Source organism: Podarcis vaucheri, assembly GCF_965113315.1.
Source record: "Podarcis vaucheri genome assembly, chromosome: 2".
Lineage (NCBI taxonomy): Eukaryota > Metazoa > Chordata > Lepidosauria > Squamata > Lacertidae > Podarcis > Podarcis vaucheri.
The window spans coordinates 41,841,363-41,858,448 of NC_138760.1; the positions used below are offsets into that span (position 1 = coordinate 41,841,363).

General features: G+C 44.9%; 1 protein-coding gene across 4 annotated transcripts in view; it reads right to left on the reverse strand.

Annotated features, from left to right (window-relative positions):
• Positions 1-17,086, reverse strand: part of SEPTIN9 (septin 9) — a 216,908-nt gene that overhangs the window by 23,663 nt on the left and 176,159 nt on the right. For all 4 annotated transcript variants that reach the window (XM_082203939.1, XM_082203941.1, XM_082203940.1 and 1 more), the window contains one exon: positions 2,963-3,148. In XM_082203939.1, the coding sequence (XP_082060065.1) occupies positions 2,963-3,148 (186 nt within the window). The remainder of the gene's footprint in view (positions 1-2,962; positions 3,149-17,086) is intronic.

Genomic DNA, 17,086 nt, shown 5'->3' on the forward strand with positions numbered 1-17,086 from the left:
AGAGGAGTGACATCATCACAGAGGAAGATGTGACAAAGCAAAAAATATTAGAACTGTGTCCAGTGAACTTCATAAAGGCAAGGAGCCCCACCTTTTCCCCAGAGTTATGAGAAGTGAGTGGCTGTCAGGTGGAAGGAAAACACATCCCTTTTTCCTAAGCATGAGAAAATACAGTAGGCATTTCCTCCAATCTGGGATTCATAGATCAACTGCGAGATAGTGTATGCAAAAATGTTGTGTCTAGATGTTCAGAAGGGTTAGGGATAAGCTGGTGTCTTCCCTAGTAACACTCATACCTCCCACTTTGTGACTACACAGACCCCTCTTTCTCTCTCTCATATACACACACAACACTGAGCAGGAACCATGAATGCACTAATTTGTGTTTTAAGTAAGCCACACAGATTTGTTGCAAGTCTTCCATGCCACTTATTCCCAAACCATCAGAGAATCCAATTGTAAACAAAGAACCTGCAGTGAGGTCACATTTAGTCCTAAAAATGGAAATAAGCCCCTGTAGGGCTATTTATCGCTTGCAAAACTTCAGCAAGCAACACTGCCCTCATCATCACCAACCAGCTGAAAGGGCTGGGACACTAGAAGAAATCAAAGTACTTTCTGGAGAGGAGAATAGGGGAGGTAGAGAAGGATTGATGGTCCCAACCAATTCATCAATGTATCAGCAGGCGATAGGGCAATTTTTCCAGTGGGTGTCTTTTTTCCAGGGGTATGATTTAGCAGTCCCAAACAATCAATGACAAATGCAATACAGCTATTCTGGCTGCAGCAACAGAGTCAAACTATTAAAAGGTACAAGTTCTTGCTCTTTTGACATTCCAGTCAGGACAAAGACGCTTATTAGAGGAAACACACGGTCACCTTGACATTCAGCCCACAACACACGTGGAATTAGTTTCGTAATGCATTTATCAAATCCGATAACTTTAGAATTCCCAACTCTTACTACGCCCTCTGTTGCAAGGATACACAGAGAAAAAAATTCTCTTAAGAAGCCATACAAGAAACAGGTTCTCCCCCAATGGCACTGCTGCAGCATATGCAAGAACACCAGAACAATCCTGCTGGACCTATTCTCACAGTAGCCAACACCAGGAGCTTATGAGAAGACCACAAGCAGGACATGAGCACAACAGCTCTCTACCCACTTGTGATTCCCAGCAAAGGGTAGTCAGAGACATATTGCATCCAACAGTGGAGGTAGGACAGAGCCACTAGCCTGTTCTGCACCTGTAAGAACTCAATTGTTTACCGTGGCAGCACCTACACGTTGGAACTCGCTGCCAATTGATAATAATAATAATAATAATTTATTATTTATACCCCGCCCATCTGGCTGGGTTTCCCCAGCCACTCTGGGCGGCTTCCACAGAAACCAAAAAACACTAAAATATCATACATTAAAAGCTTCCCTGAATAGGGCCGCCTTAAGATGTTTTCTGAATGTCAGGTAGTTTTCCATCACCTTGACATCCGATGGGAGGGCATTCCACAGGGCGGGCGCCACCACCGAAAAGGCCCTCTGCCTGGTTCCCTGTAGCTTCGCTTCTCGCAATGAGGGAACCGCCAGAAGGCCCTCGGCGCTGGACCTCAGTGTCCGGGCAGAACGATGGGGGTGGAGACGCTCCTTCAGGTATACTGGGCCGAAGCCGTTTAGGGCTTTAAAGGTCAACACCAACACTTTGAATTGTGCTCGGAAACGTACTGGGAGCCAATGTAGGTCTTTCAAGACCGGTGTTATGTGGTCTCGGCGGCCGCCCCCAGTCACCAGTCTAGCTGCCGCATTCTGGATTAGTTGTAGTTTCCGAGTCACCTTCAAAGGTAGCCCCACGTAGAGCGCATTGCAGTAGTCCAAGCGGGAGATAACTAGAGCATGCACCACTCTGGCCAGACAGTCAGCGGGCAAGTAGGGTCTCAGCCTGCGTACCAGGTGGAGTTGGTAGACAGCTGCCCTGGATACAGAATTGACCTGTGCCTCCATGGACAGCTGTGAGTCCAAAATGACTCCCAGGCTACGCACCTGGTCCTTCAGGGGCACAGTTACCCCATTCAGGACCAGGGAGTCCTCCACACCAGCCCGCCCCCTGTCCCCCAAAAACAGTACTTCTGTCTTGTCAGGATTCAACTTCAATCCATTAGCCGCCATCCATCCTCCAACCGCCTCCAGGCACTCACACAGGACCTTCACCGCCTTCACTGGTTCTGATTTGAAAGAAAGGTAGAGCTGGGTATCATCTGCATATTGATGGACACCCAGTCCAAACCCCCTGATGATCTCTCCCAGCGGCTTCATATAGATGTTAAAAAGCATGGGGGAGAGGACGGAACCCTGAGGCACCCCACAAGTGAGGGCCCAAGGGTCTGAACACTCATCCCCCACCACCACTTTCTGAACACGGCCCAGGAGAAAGGAGCGAAACCACTGTATAACAGTGCCCCCAGCTCCCAACCCCTCTAGACGGTCCAGAAGGATGTTATGGTCGATTGTATCAAAGGCCGCTGAGAGATCCAGCAGAACTAGGAAACAGCTCTCACCTTTGTCCCTAGCTCGCCGGAGAGTGAGGCATCTTCACTCTATTCTTTTCAGTGCCTGCTAAAAATGTTCTTGCTTAGACAGCCTACCCAGATGCTTACAGATACTGATATGAATTTTAATCTGTTTTAGTATATTAACTTCTTGCACGTTTTAATGTATTGTAAATTTCCCCTGATTTTATATGTTTTTGTAAACCTCTTTGAGGATTTTTTTCCAATCAAGTAGTATATAATTTTTATGAAATAAATGAATAAATAAACAAACAAATAAATAAATAAATAGCCTTATTCTCCATTCATTTGTCTAATCCTATTTTAAGGCCATCCAAGCTGGTAGTCATCACCACCTCTCTTGAGGGAGCCAGTTCCATAATCTGACTAAAGTGAACCACATGGGAAAAAGACTCACCGACTACCATGATGTTGAACTCAAACCCTTGTTTCATGGCTTTCCTCCGCATCTGCTCCAAGATGGCATCTATCCCAACATAGGCAAAATCAGCAGCTGGTTTCTCTGTCCGCGTTGGTGGGGCTTGCTTGATGCCAGCATCTCGAGTGGCTTCCATCATGCCGCTTGGGTAGCTGGGAATGGCCTCTGAAGGGAAAATGTTATGAATATTAATATATTATTTCTTTCTTTTTAACCAAACAGTACAAATAAATAAAACATTGCATCATTTCTTAGTGGCTGCAAGGAACAGAAACCAGAAAATTTGTTACTGCTTTTTAGACAAGATGGATGTTTAATAACAACAACCATGTCATTGTTGACTTTTCCACACCTAAAGATAGCTTGGGAGTTATACTGACAAGAGACAGGCACACCTCTGATGCCTCCAGAGTAACCTGCACACAGATCTGGATTCACTTGAGTATTGGAAGAGACTAGCCTACAGAAGACTTGGTTTCCAATGGAACCAATGGAAGCCTAGGTCTCCCAGAGGGGAGAAAGAAATGTGGCCCTATATAACAGTTGCTCTGAATACAGATATATTGATGAAAACAGATATATACAGATATTCAGTTGCATTGAATACAGAGACAGATGGAAGCAGAGTCCAAATGAAACTCTGAATTGTGTGAATATGGAACCTGAGGTCTTCTCAAAATCTGTGACTTTCCAAATGCCACATGTTGGCCTGAAAGTCCATCATTCAGGATGCAGTAACCACACATATGCATTATTATATATACATCTATGCAGTATAGGTAAAGGTAAAGGGACCGCTGACCATTAGGTCCAATCGTGACCGACTCTGGGGTTGCAGCGCTCATCTTGCTTTATTGGCCAAGGGAGCTGGTGTACAGCTTCTGGGTCATGTGGCCAGCATGACTAAGCCACTTCTGGCGAACCACAGCAGCGCACGGAAATGCCGTTTACCTTCCTGCCGGAGCGGTACCTATTTATCTACTTGCACTTTGACGTGCTTTCAAACTGCTAGGTTGACAGCAGCAGGGACCGAGCAATGGGAGCTCACCCCGTTGCGGGGATTCGAACCGCTGACCTTCTGATCAGCAAGTCCTAGGCTCTGTGGTTTAACCCACAGCACCACCCGCGTCCCATATGCAGTATACATCCACATTAAAGAAAGAAAGAAACTGCAAGAACTGCTATAAAATGTTTTTATGCACAAGTCTCCTCTTCAAAGACACCCACAACATGGTTTTAAAACTCCCTTCTCATGCCTCCTTTCCTTTCCTGGTTTTTATTCCCTGTCCTACCTTGCAGCTTACAATGCATTCTGCTTTACTTATTAGAACAGCTAGGTAAGTTTTTAACTCCTGTAGGAACCTTGCACATGGCGTGCCTTGCTCGGACAATCTGTACCTAGACAGTGATCAGGGTCATTTTCGGGTGTGAGATGGTGCAAGGTGCTGGGTGAGAAGCCAGAATCTTTAGATCCTCCACATGCCCTGTAATTCTAAAACTCATTTCAAACTCATGCAGTGGGCTGCTGGCAAAATTCCTGGGTCAAAAAATTATAGAGTGAGGATGCCAAGACGCCTTTCAATGACTCCTGAAATAGCGGCATTTTTAGGATGGGAGAGCCAAGCATTTATTTTATCTTATTTTATTTTTTGTTATTCTTACACACAACTAGGAAAGAATCATTCCACATGGAAAGTATTTTGCCATTAGTAGGAACAGTTTGTTATCCAACAGTTGAACCTCAGCCACTAAGCAAATCAAAGCGCATTTCCAGCATTCCCACATTTCAACCCACCTAGAAAAAGGAGGGACAAGAGAGAGACCTGCAGCCTCAAAGCTCCCTAACACCAAAGCACTTTTACAGATCCATTCAAGATACCTGGGACTTCCTCCAGCATGCCAGAACAAGAGCCCTAAAAGAATAGATTGGGTCCATTTAATACTGTGTTTTGCCAGTACTCTAGATCTTCCATATTTGCAGGGCATGGGCAGGTATAAGTCATCCACACCATGCCACACAAGCAAAATGGGCTGTAGCAGGTCATTTCTGATGCTTCCAAAAGTTATCCTTCAAGATTAACCAGGACTTGGACCAGAAACCTCACAACCTGCATCTTGGTACCCCTTTAAGGCTATAGTATTGCAAAAACATGGAGCCCCGTCCTCTTTAAGCACTTGGCCACAAATTCTTATTTGCTTACTTAATTCATAACCCAAATTTTCCTCCTCAAATGGAGGCAATCAGAGCAGGCAACAAAGGTATACAAAACCAAAAGAAGTAATTCAATCATTAAAAGCAAAATAGATGTTGCAAACAACCTACCAAGACTAAAGAGAGCATAAAAGCAAACCAAGAGAGCCAGAACTAATAACATTATAGTCTTGTAAAATCAGATCTGGAACCTTGTTATTATTTATTAAATTTGTATTATCAACCTTCATCTGAAGATCACAGGACAGTTCACAAGTTGTTGGAAAAGAAGTGCCTTCAAATGCAGGGAAAGGGCCATAGACCTGATTTAGAACATCTGCTCTGCATCCCAAAATTCCCAGGCTCAATCCCCATCCATGCTTGAGCCCATTTGCTTCCCTGCCTTCTCTGGAGCCTACCTAGCAAACAGTGCATCCTTTGGAGAGCCCCCTGCTGAATAGTGCTTCAGCCACAGGCAAACGGTATGCTGGCCACTCATCCTGCTGGACTCAAGCTTGGCTCTGCTTTGGCTGCCCCCCACCCAGCATTCAAAAAAACAAAATGGAGAGAAATAAAGATTTAAGACTTCCCTTCCCAACAATGTGTGTTATTAAAAAAATGCTGTATATATTAAAAACTATTTACAAACATGACTATACATTTAAAAACAAGTGCAAAGTTGCAATGTATCTTAAGTTTAAGGAAAGTTTGCAAGAGACCAGTGGTAATGGGTGTGATTATTGCTCTTTCCAGCCCAGTCTCTTCCCTTACCCCACCGCTGGCTTGTTTCTTTAGCTAGGCCGTTTTGTCATGATCTCATCTTCCATGCCTTTCCCCCATTTTTTGATGGAACTTTGGAAGACTTGGCTGCTCTGAATATTTAGGATTATATAGCACCATCCATTATGGCAAGGGGTGATATCTGTGTGCCAAAAATGTGCATATGTTTGAGAATGAAGTCTGCACAGAAGCAGTGACTGATTGCATAGAAAAACGGCCAGAATTTCCTGTTATGACAAAGAAGTGTGTCGTCAAACTTGCTCCTGCCAAGGATGCCAACGCTCTTAAAGAATGTTCCACATTCCTCCTATCAGGATCACAGGCTAGGAACACATTCCCAAACAGACACCATACTTCACGCATATGGCAGGCCTCTAATAGGAGTGCAATGATTTGCTCACATCTTTAATCATTTTTTTAAAATGTTGGTAGTAAGCCAGGGATAAGGAACCTATAGCCTTCTCAACTGCCATCATTCCTCACCATTGGTTGTGCTAGAGATTGTACTTCAGCAAAGGCAAAGAGACAGAAGCAGTGAAGATTTCAATATTCCTGAACCCAAAGAGAATGATCAGGGAACAGAGATTATCTCAAAACCATCTGTTCTGTTCTGGCAGAAGAGCCTCTTTACTTAGGGGAGAGAAGGCGCACAAGGTTCCAAGAAGGACCTCTCAAGGGACAAGGGCTACTGCTATCCCTTGAGGCTTGATGGTTCCCTAGGTCCAGCTTAAGACTGACAGTATTCTTTGGAACAACCCTAAAATCTGAATGCACTTATGCCATTTATTTGAGGGTTTTGCCATTTGTACTGAAGTAAGGCTACAGTCTTTCAAGGCACAGCTAGGGAACATGAGGTCCTACAGATGTTGTTGGACTGATCCTATCAGTCCAGCCAGCATGGCTAATGGCCAGTCAGGATGGGAGCTGTAGTCCAGCAACATCTGGAGGGTCACGGGCTCTTCATTCCTGTTCCAGGGTCTTGTGAGGATCTAGAATTACAGCTACAGTGGTACCTCGGGTTACAGACGCTTCAGGTTACAGACGCTTCAGGTTACAGACGCTTCAGGTTACAGACTCCGCTAACCCAGAAATAGTACCTTTGGTTAAGAACTTTGCTTCAGGATGAGAACAGAAATCGTGCTCCGGCGGTGTGATGGCAGCGGGAGGCCCCATTAGCTGAAGTGGTGCTTCAGGTTAAGAACAGTTTCATGTTAATAACGGACCTCCGGAACGAATTAAGTTCTTAACCCGAGGTACCACTGTAAATGCAGACCCCTTCTATGTACTGCTTAGAGAAAGAAGTGTAGCTAAAGGTAAAGGGTAAAGGTACCCCTGCCCGAACGGGCCAGTCTTGACAGACTCTGGGGTTTGTGCGCCCATCTCACATCTATTGGCCGGGGGCCAGCGCTGTCCGCAGACACTTCCGGGTCACGTGGCCAGCGTGACAACGCTGCTCTGGCGAGCCAGAGCCGCACACGGAACGCCGTTTACCTTCCCGCTGGTAAGCGGTACCTATTTATCTACTTGCCCCCGGGGGTGCTTTCGAACTGCTAGGTTGGCAGGCGCTGGGACCGAGCAGCGGGAGCGCACCCCGCCGCGGGGATTCGAACCGCCGACCTTTCGATCGGCAAGCCCTAGGCGCTGAGGCTTTAACCCACAGCGCCACCTGCTTAGAGAAAGAAGTGTAGCTAGCAAGAGATAAACCCAGCAGTTCATTTTTAGCACAGCAACGTAGAAATAAAATGTCACTTGGTCACAAGCCTTAAGAAACAGCAATACTTCACATGGGGGAGGAAAGAATGACAGACCTAACTCCGTACCTACTTTCCAGCCTTTGCTTTTCTGAAAATGCAGACCCCTTCTATTTACACATCTATCTACTATAGGAAGAGACACTATCCGGCTCTCCCTGATCCAGTTTGGTGGGACGTTCTGAAACCTTGTAAACTGGAATAAGCAGCAGCTAGATAAACACCTACGGGGTGTCTTGAGATGGAATAAAGTAAGGTAAGGTAAGGGCAGTACAGCCCTAAAAATACATTTACTGAGAAGCCACCCTCAATGATCTTACTCTCTAGTAAATATGTTTAGATTTGCAGGACAAAGCTTAGAGAAACAAATTGAAACTTTGTCCCAATCTGAAAATCAGCCAAAGAGGCCTGGTGTATTAGACATTTGCCATGTGGTATATATTAGCTTTGAATCACACAGTATATCCTAGAGTTACTAAGCCTCTGACAGGCTGGGGAGAGGGCAAATCACAGATGTGCGTGAAATCGAAGACTGTGTCCCTTACAGAGATGGGTGCACTCTTATCTATGCTTCAACAAGGGTTAGTGGGGTTTGTCCTCACAACATATTTGACACTTAACCACTGCTTGTTAAAACCCAGCTGCAAAGAACAGAAGGATAGAGATTTCTGCAGAAGTAGTTCCAGAATGTCAGTGCAGACCTTAAATATGCTGTATTACTTACACACACACCCCCCCAAAAAAAAACATGGCACCGGTTCAAACTCAGCAAGATTCTCCAGTATCCTCATGGGAAACTATCTGTGCAGGTATCTTTCCACAGTGGTTGTAAACATGTGAGCTAAATGCAGAAATTTAAAACAGATTTCAAGACTGATTTCAAACAACTCTCTACCCCAGACACCCAAGAAGCAGAAGGAACTTCCACCTATGTTTATGTCTGGTTGCTATAACGTGGGACATCATGAGGATTTTCATGGGGAAAAGAACTCTTTTGACTAAAAGTGAGCCTTTATGCCATAAAACCCTGTTTGTTTCAAAATTAAACACATTTTAAATGTAAAATGTGATGTCAGCAAAATAATTTTTCTTTTTTCATTTTTAAATGGGAGGAACAGAAGGTCTATAATAATTTTTCTCTAGCCACCGATGTCACTACTGTGGAATAGAAGGGAGGAAATGCTTTGACTTGGGCAAAGGGGAAGAAACAGCACAGTTCACCTTGAGGTTTTTTATTCATCACTGCCTTCTTTTTTTAAAAAAAGTGCACACAGAGACACCCTTACTCAGGCATCCTCTTTACTTGGAACTTTTATGACAGACATAAATGGATGCATATATCTCCTAGGACAAAAATGTTGGGAGTGAGTTGCAACATATGAACAATGCCGCCTGCTTAACCAGAGTTCAGATTGCTGGGGATGGGGACCCAAACAACTCTAAGCACCCTTAAAGGTAAAGGTAAAGGGACCCCAACTATTAGGTCCAGTCGTGACCAACTCTGGGGTTGCGGCGCTCATCTTTAGGGACCCATCTTTAAAGAATTTGTTTCTAGTCTGACCTTGAACTCCTCTTGGAAGAGAGGACATTGGGCTTAAAGCACATTAGCAGAATTTATTAAAGTTAATCAAGTATGTGTGTGAATGTGACCTACATCTCTAGTCCGCAGCCACACTGCATACGCCAGCCAAAGTATAATGGCACCTTGGTTTACAACCACAATCCATTCTGGAGGTCCGGTTGTAAACCAAAACAGGTTGTAACCCAAGGCGCACTTTTGCTAATGGGGCCTCCCCCCAAAAATGGGTTGTAATCCAAAAACGGAACACACACTTCTGGGTTTGATGTGGTTGTAATCCAAAACGGTTGCAAACCAAGGTACCACTGTAGTGCTTGCTCACAGCCTCAAGAGGGGGACGCCCCGTGCTTCGCACAGGTGTCCGCAAGCCTTGCGCGCCCGGGAGGAGTTCCCCCCGGGCACGCAAGGCTTGCGGGCAACAGCCTGTTCTGGGGTGGGGGCTGGGGTCAGGGGAAGCTCAGGCTTCCCCCGCCCCCAGCCCCGCAAGCAAGCTCCGGGAGTGATGGCGAGGTTGCGCAACCTTGCCATCGCTCCCGGACCCCCAGCCCGAGGCTAAAAACAAAGCCAGGACAGCGAGCGGGATCCATCCCGCTCACTGTCATGGCTTCCTTGCTCTTTGGGGCTCGGGGGGGGAATAATTTTTTTTCTTTATTTCTCCCCCAAAAAAATAAGTGCGTCCTATGGGCCGGTGCATCCTATAGGGCGAAAAATATGGTATATAGGCCTAGGACTCAATGAGGTGGCAAGTCTACTGCCAGTTCAAGGCTGCAGGAAGAGACACATGCAACACACACACAGTGGAGGGCAAATGATTATAGGCTAGCTTTCTCCTTAACAAGCTAGTTTGCCATGTGCAGGGATTTTTGTTGGACACAAGACAGAATGCTCTGTTGTGCAGCAGCCTCTGCATTTGGAAGTGGTTTGCCTTGTTCAGAAAAAAGGATTAAAGCAAAGAGTATGCTAGCAGAGAACCTATTTCCCCCTCCCCACTTCTCTCCATCACACATATACAACCCTCTTGAAGGAGAGAGACATCAGCAGGAGAATACCGATTCCAACTGGCCAGCATAACACATTTCTGGGGGAGGGGAAAGAATTGCAAGAAAAAGCAAACGACTGCACATCCTGCCTATAGAATTTCAAGACTGCTCTGGATTCAGTTACCACACTGAAGGGGAGATTTTAATTAAATTAGTTTGGTCTGCTTTGCCTGCGTTTACCAACTTGTGGTGAAGGAAATGGCTGTTTGAAACATCTCTGGCTTAAAAAAGAGAGAGAGAAGCATAGAGGGAGCTTTTCAAGTTGCTCATCAATCGCCGCACACCTCCCTCAAAGGGAAATACAGCCCCCCAGCTGGGTATGCAGTTGCCAGCAACAAATGTGTGTATTAAAAGAGTGTGGCCGGAAGCTCTTTATCATACAGCTAGTTTTCTCTGAAAGCTCTGCAAAAAGCAAAAGGGAGTTTTAACCCCCTTTTACTGTTCTAAATTAAATGTGGAGTTTTTTCCCATGACAGAAACCCAGAACGGCTTAGTATGGATTGACGAGCAACAGCTTTCTTCAAATGAGAAATCCCTGTGGGAGTTCTTGCCCCTCGTTTTTTTTCTAAGGAACATGTGAAACCTCTTCAGCCTCTCCTTCTTTACAATACAGCTGCTGGGGAAGGGGGGGGTGAGAGTGAGGGAAATGGGGGTGGAAGGCAGGCACTTTGCAGCAGTAGTGTGGGGAGGGCTGGTGCATAGGGAGGACAGGAAGAGAGACAGAGAGGAATCTCTCCCTACTGATGAGTCATTTGGGCATTGAAGATTACAGCCAAAAGATTGCTGAACCCTGAGTCTCCTGCGAATGCTGAGGAGCTCCAGGCAATGACGCCAGCTAGAGCGCAGGCAGCAAAGATCCCAGGATGAATCCATTCAAACACAAGTCCAAGCACATATTCATGCCTACCATGTGTTGGTGGACTTCTCTAGCATGACTACCACCACCACATCCCCAAGCAGCCACCTCTAGAATAACTTTTCCAGGTGGTGAATGGGATTCTTGGATCTGCTGCTCGGCCTGGAAGAGATGACTGTTGCATCAGAGGCCTGCTGTGAACAACTTGCTAGGCACTTTGACTTTGTAAACAACTTTGAGGTTTTCTACAGTCAAGCGGTATGTAAATTTTATGAAATAAATAAATAATCCTTGAATTCACATGGAATTGGACAGGACAGGACAAAGCTTAAGAAGGTGTTCAGAGGCCAATTCATTTTACTCATGAGAAGCATGCATGGAATCACAGGCATGAAGAGCCTTTTGTCACCCAGTGGCAGCCAATGAGCAACTTTGAATTCATTGGTGCTTTGGTAGGGGACCATTTGTTGAAATGCCTTTGAATGGGGAAGGAGTGTCACAAAGCTACTTCTGGGCAAAGTGAAAAGCAGAAGGCAAATCTCTGAATTCAATCTGTGCCAGGGCAATTAAAGGGGGTGGGGGAAGCTGTACATCATCAAGTCTTTCTACAAGTAAGCAAGGATGCTCAAACCTTGGAAAAGCAGCACAGACAAGTCTCCCTGCCTTTATTGTGAACTCTCAAGCTTTCTATGCCAGATGCTTACTTATTTCTGCCTGTACCAGCAGAAGTGCTGATCCACTGGCTTGCCAGTCCTTAGCCAGCACAGAGGCTCACTCCCCACCCCCCTCCTTACCAAGAACACAGATAGCCATTCATCCCATGCTAAACAATACAGAGCATCTAAGCAAGCCTTCACCATTGGAGGGGGGGCGTCGGGGAGAGAGGAGAGAAACAAAGACTCTTCTTATGGAATTGGAGCAATTAGTTCCACAGACAAGGGCAGGACAAAAGGGATGGAGCTTAAGTATTTGCCAGTTGGACCTCATATGTGACCCGATGGGTTTTGCGTACAGCATACTATGAAGGATTAGCACCGTATGCTGGGAAGAACTGCAGCCTGCATTGCTTTCTAGCCATTGTTTACTGACCCAGATTAACACACAACATGCTTCCCGTTGTCCCATCTTCTTTTGGTGATCCCTAATGTATCCTTGCTTCCCCAATGTCTTCAGTCTTCATCCTGTTGACTTTTTTTCTTATTTGTAACTTATTTGTAACTTGCCAAGGTACTTAAGCCTGCCAAACAGCTTTGTTTCCTTCAGCTTGCTCACTGAAGCTGGTTCTGACAATGGGTCATGCGTTAAGTCTGCTGCTTATGTCAGAACATCAGCAAGGGCTCATGAAATGAGTTGGGCAAGCAGGCAGGGACACATGCTTGAACTCTCTCCAACTTTGAGCAGCTTCTCTGGTCAGAAACTCCCCTTCCCCCAAGACCAGTTTGAAGGTGGAGCAAGAGGCAGAGTGCACCAAGCCCCACCTGAAGGATCGACTTAGATAGAAGAAAAATAGAATCAGAGAATTGGAAGGGACCATAAGGACCATCTAGCCTAGCCCAAACCCCTGCAATGCAGGAATCTCACCCAACATGGGGCTCAAACCCACAGCCCTGAGATTAAGAGTCTCATGCTCTACTGACTGAGCTGTCTTCTGGTGAGACCATTGTGTGTTGGCAACTGGAGTGCTGGTGGTGGAAGATGGTTGCCTTCCAAGTGATAGTAGTTCTACTTCCACAATTTTCTGTATTTGTTTTAGCTTTATGTGGGCATTTTCTATAGATCACTAAGCCCTGCAAAGGCCTAGGAAGCGAAATAACATCTGTTTACAAGTTACTGCAACAACAATCCTATACACAGTTACCTGGGAGTAGGTTCCATTAACCTCAATGGGACTTAATTCTAGGCAGAGGGTTCTGCTAAGAGCAACTTGCCCAACACCATACCAGCAAGTCATTCTTGACAAAACTAAATTTGCTACTTTATTACACACTACGTTTTTATTGATGGTTGACGCATTTTGTTTTGTGTTTGTTGTATATTGTCCTGGGCTCCTTCTGAGACAGGATGGTTAGTAAAAGTCCTAAACAAAATGAGCAAACAAACAGACTGACACACATTTGAGCAAACGACTGCAAGTTGCAAGACCAGCAGAGTTTTCAGCAAATCATCCTGGCTTCTACTGTTGCAATGGCAAGGCTAAAAAAGATACCTGAGGTAACTAACCACAGAACAGACCATTGCTAGTCAACATACTGCCATCCAAATGTTGTTGAATTACAACTTTCATCAACCTTGACCATCGGTTATGCTGGCTGAGGCCGATGAATGTTAAAGTCAACATCTGGAACAGACCATTTAGTCACTATTTGCGCACAATGTCAATACATTGCAAGACAGTCCAGAATTTAGTAAAGCATACACCATGAAACTCTTGCACATTTTCAGTCTCCTAAAACAGACAGAAGCTTTGCTTCCAATAATGTAAACTCCACAAGAAGTGTATAGACAATGTCCATATGTTCTTCTCACAGTTTGCTTTCAGGGAATCACACACCAGAAATAAATTGCTACTGAAATATTAGTAAATATCTCCAATTACATTTCATACCCAATGTGAGCTCAAATATTCAAGCATATCACTGCTTGCCGTGGAATGGAACAACTCTCACCTTCAAATCCTTCCCATAGCAACAGCTAACAGTAGCATCAGCTAGCTTAAAAGACACTGCAGCAGTCCACTTCTTTCAAGAAGAATTGCCTGGATCCCTCCTTATTTAAACAATTCAATTACCAGCCTTGAATGCTTCTTAACAGCTGTGGGGGCCAGCCTATATTTTTTTTGGGGGGGGATGAACAAATTCCTATGCCCCACAAATAAACCCAGAGATGCATTTTAAATAAAAGCACACATTCTACTCATGTAAAAATAAGCTGATTCCTGGACCGTCCGCAGGCCGGATTTAGAAGGCGATTGGGCCGGATCTGGCCCCCAGGCCTTAGATTGCCTACCTATGGTCTTAAGTCTTCCAAGCCAATTGTCACACACACTCAAAGCATCCTCACAAGGCAATAAAGAAACTGTTGAGATCTGCAGTTATTTTGTTACAGAGACTGGTTTTCTTTGCAACTTTGAAGCTGAAGATGCCCTGCTGGTGCAAAGAAGATCGGCACACAGTAAGATGTTTCATAGGTCTACTTGCAACAGTTTTGTCTCAGGAGAGTGGAAGCTTATGAATGAACACCAAAGATTTATGGGTAGCAGCTCCCAAACAGGTTCCTTAACCAGCTGGCCCTGTGTGAACTCTAAAGAAGGCAATGCATACCAGTGCATTAGCTAGGCATGAGACACCATTTTTGACAATGTACATCTTTTTCAGCAGCAAAAGCCATCTTTGGTATCTGAATTAGAAGACCAGCACTGATACACATAATAGTTTTATGTCATTAAGAAACAGTGGGCATCATTTTTATGAGTCTGGCAGTTGCCAAACTAGTCAGTAGTCAACTTATTCAACAACGAAACCAGCACCCTCATAAGTAACAAGCTTGAAAGATGGATGCAGAATCATAAGTGTTGAAGAACATATTTTGGGTTTCTTGCTTGCTTGAACATTTGTCATTAAGCTTCCCTGACGGCTACAAACTTTAGAAAGAAAATAATTAGAAATATAATATGAATTGTTATGCTGTTCAAGTACCATGCAACTCAAGGCTGAAGACTTTAGCTTAACATATCTAAGAGAAACATCACTCACATGGTGATGGGGCTCACATCTGAATAAGCATGCTTAGAACTGGACTCTATACTGTTCAGTGGACATGAAAAAAATGAACAATCTCAGAAGACCTTGCCATGCCTGACTCCTTTTTCCTAGTAGGGACTCTCAAATGTTGTAATATGGACCTTTGTAGTTGTTAGAGAGCCAATGTCCATAACTCCCTTTCCTGCCCTCTCTTGATCTAGGAAAATCTCAGAGAATAGTGAACCTTCCCTGCTATTTTATTTTATGAATTGAACAGCTAATTGATTTTCTAGTTCTATTCCTCCACAAAGCTTAGGATGTTTGTTGCAGTAGCTAAACAGAGACAACAGTCATACAGCTGACAGACTTGGGGGCCCAGCTGACTAGAGCACTTTTTGTTTACCATATTCTTCTAGGGGGAAAGGGGGGGGTTCATTGCTCTCTTCAGGGCACATTGTCAAAAATGAATACCATACTTTAAATGCAGGAAGAACTTCACTTTCTTCATCTTGCATAGGATCTCAAAACACATATAACTTGGTATGCCCATCTTTTATGGATGGGAAAAAACACCTTATTCCTTATCTGATGTTAAACCAGATTGTTTATATCTGAAGCCTTATACACACTTACTTGGAAAGCTCACTGGACTCAATAGGAGGAATGCAGTGTAGTGCTAAGGAGATTGTTCCATCAGGACATGCATTTCAGCTTGCCAGATGGAGGAATCTCTCCTCTCCTCTACTCCTTCCAGCCACTGTTTTGGGTTTCCCACAACACCTTCCACAAGCCAACTTGGGGGGCAGGGGGAGGACAGGGATGGAAAGCCCCATTGTCCCAGCAGAAGTCCTTGTGCTGGCTTCTGCTAGTGGGATCCATTAGCTGACTCCAGCCCAATGGGGTTTACTTCTGAATAAGTTTGCACAGGGGTCAAGCTGCAAAGCTGATCAATGTCAAGTCATAGGAGACCAGCAAACACATGATTGGTCAAGATGAGATTAGGACTCAAGGTTCAAGCTATTAAATTGAGTTATACAGGGTGAGTCCTTTAAAAGAGGCCCTGTGGATACAGAGCACACATGTTCCACAGGGCCTCTTTTAAAAGACTCACCCTGTACCAGCTTCGCATGGGCTTCTTCAGTTCATTTCACCACCATTGAGAGCTGCAGGTTGTCCAACTCCTCCTGCACTCATGAGTTGGCTTTTCCTCTCCATAATGAATTGCTATTAGCGGCCTTATTTCCCATAATCAGGGCTCAGCTTTCCGTTGATTAAAAATGTAACACAGCTCAGCTGGATGCCTGCCTTTCCTTCACTGTTCTGCCAAGAGCTGTAGTGATGCACCATTCTGAAGGTAGGGTTGTCATTTGTTGAGTAAGAGGGAGAGAGAGAGAGAGAAAGAGAGACCCACAATCAACAGTGGAAGATATCCCTGCCACTGTGCTGCAATCCAGCTTCAATCTGGCCTGCTGGCAGTGCAGCAACATGCACATTGCAAATGGATTACAACTCCACTTTTTATGACTTAATAAAGCTTTGCCCACTATCAATGGGCATTAGGGCCTTAATCTCCTTAATCTTGGTGAAAATCCTCCACTTGTTGCCAAACATGGGCTTGCCCAGCAGCAGCTGGTCTCACTTCTGCAGAATGCAAACTCTTTCCAGGTTCACATTTAGTTGAAGCCAGGGAACTGGAGCCAGGTTCAGATAGCCAGCTGAATGGATGGATTTTGCTTGCTCACACTTGACCACTGCCATCAAACTGCCCATCTTGCTTTACTTGGGGAAAGAAATAGGCAGAGCATATCTCTGGTGAACTGGTGCCAAAGCCCACATACTCCATCATCACTAGTGGTAATTGGTTGTAATAATGTCTAGAATGCCATCAAATTGTGCATCTGCTGGTAGAATCCATGTCCTTCTCAGCAGGCAGCCCACAAGCTACACAGCAGCTAGGAAGCGGTGAGAGGTGAAGAATTAAAACCTCTCTCCCTGTGAGCTGCATCTGCATGAAGATCACTCCCCTAATTAGGCATGGGGAAAGCCCTCATGCATGTGGACTTCAAGTTCCTCACCCCTGATCTAGGTTACTAGGTGATAATATAAAACACAAAATACACAATAACAACAAAACAAGAATAACCCAATAATTCCCCCTTCCCCAAC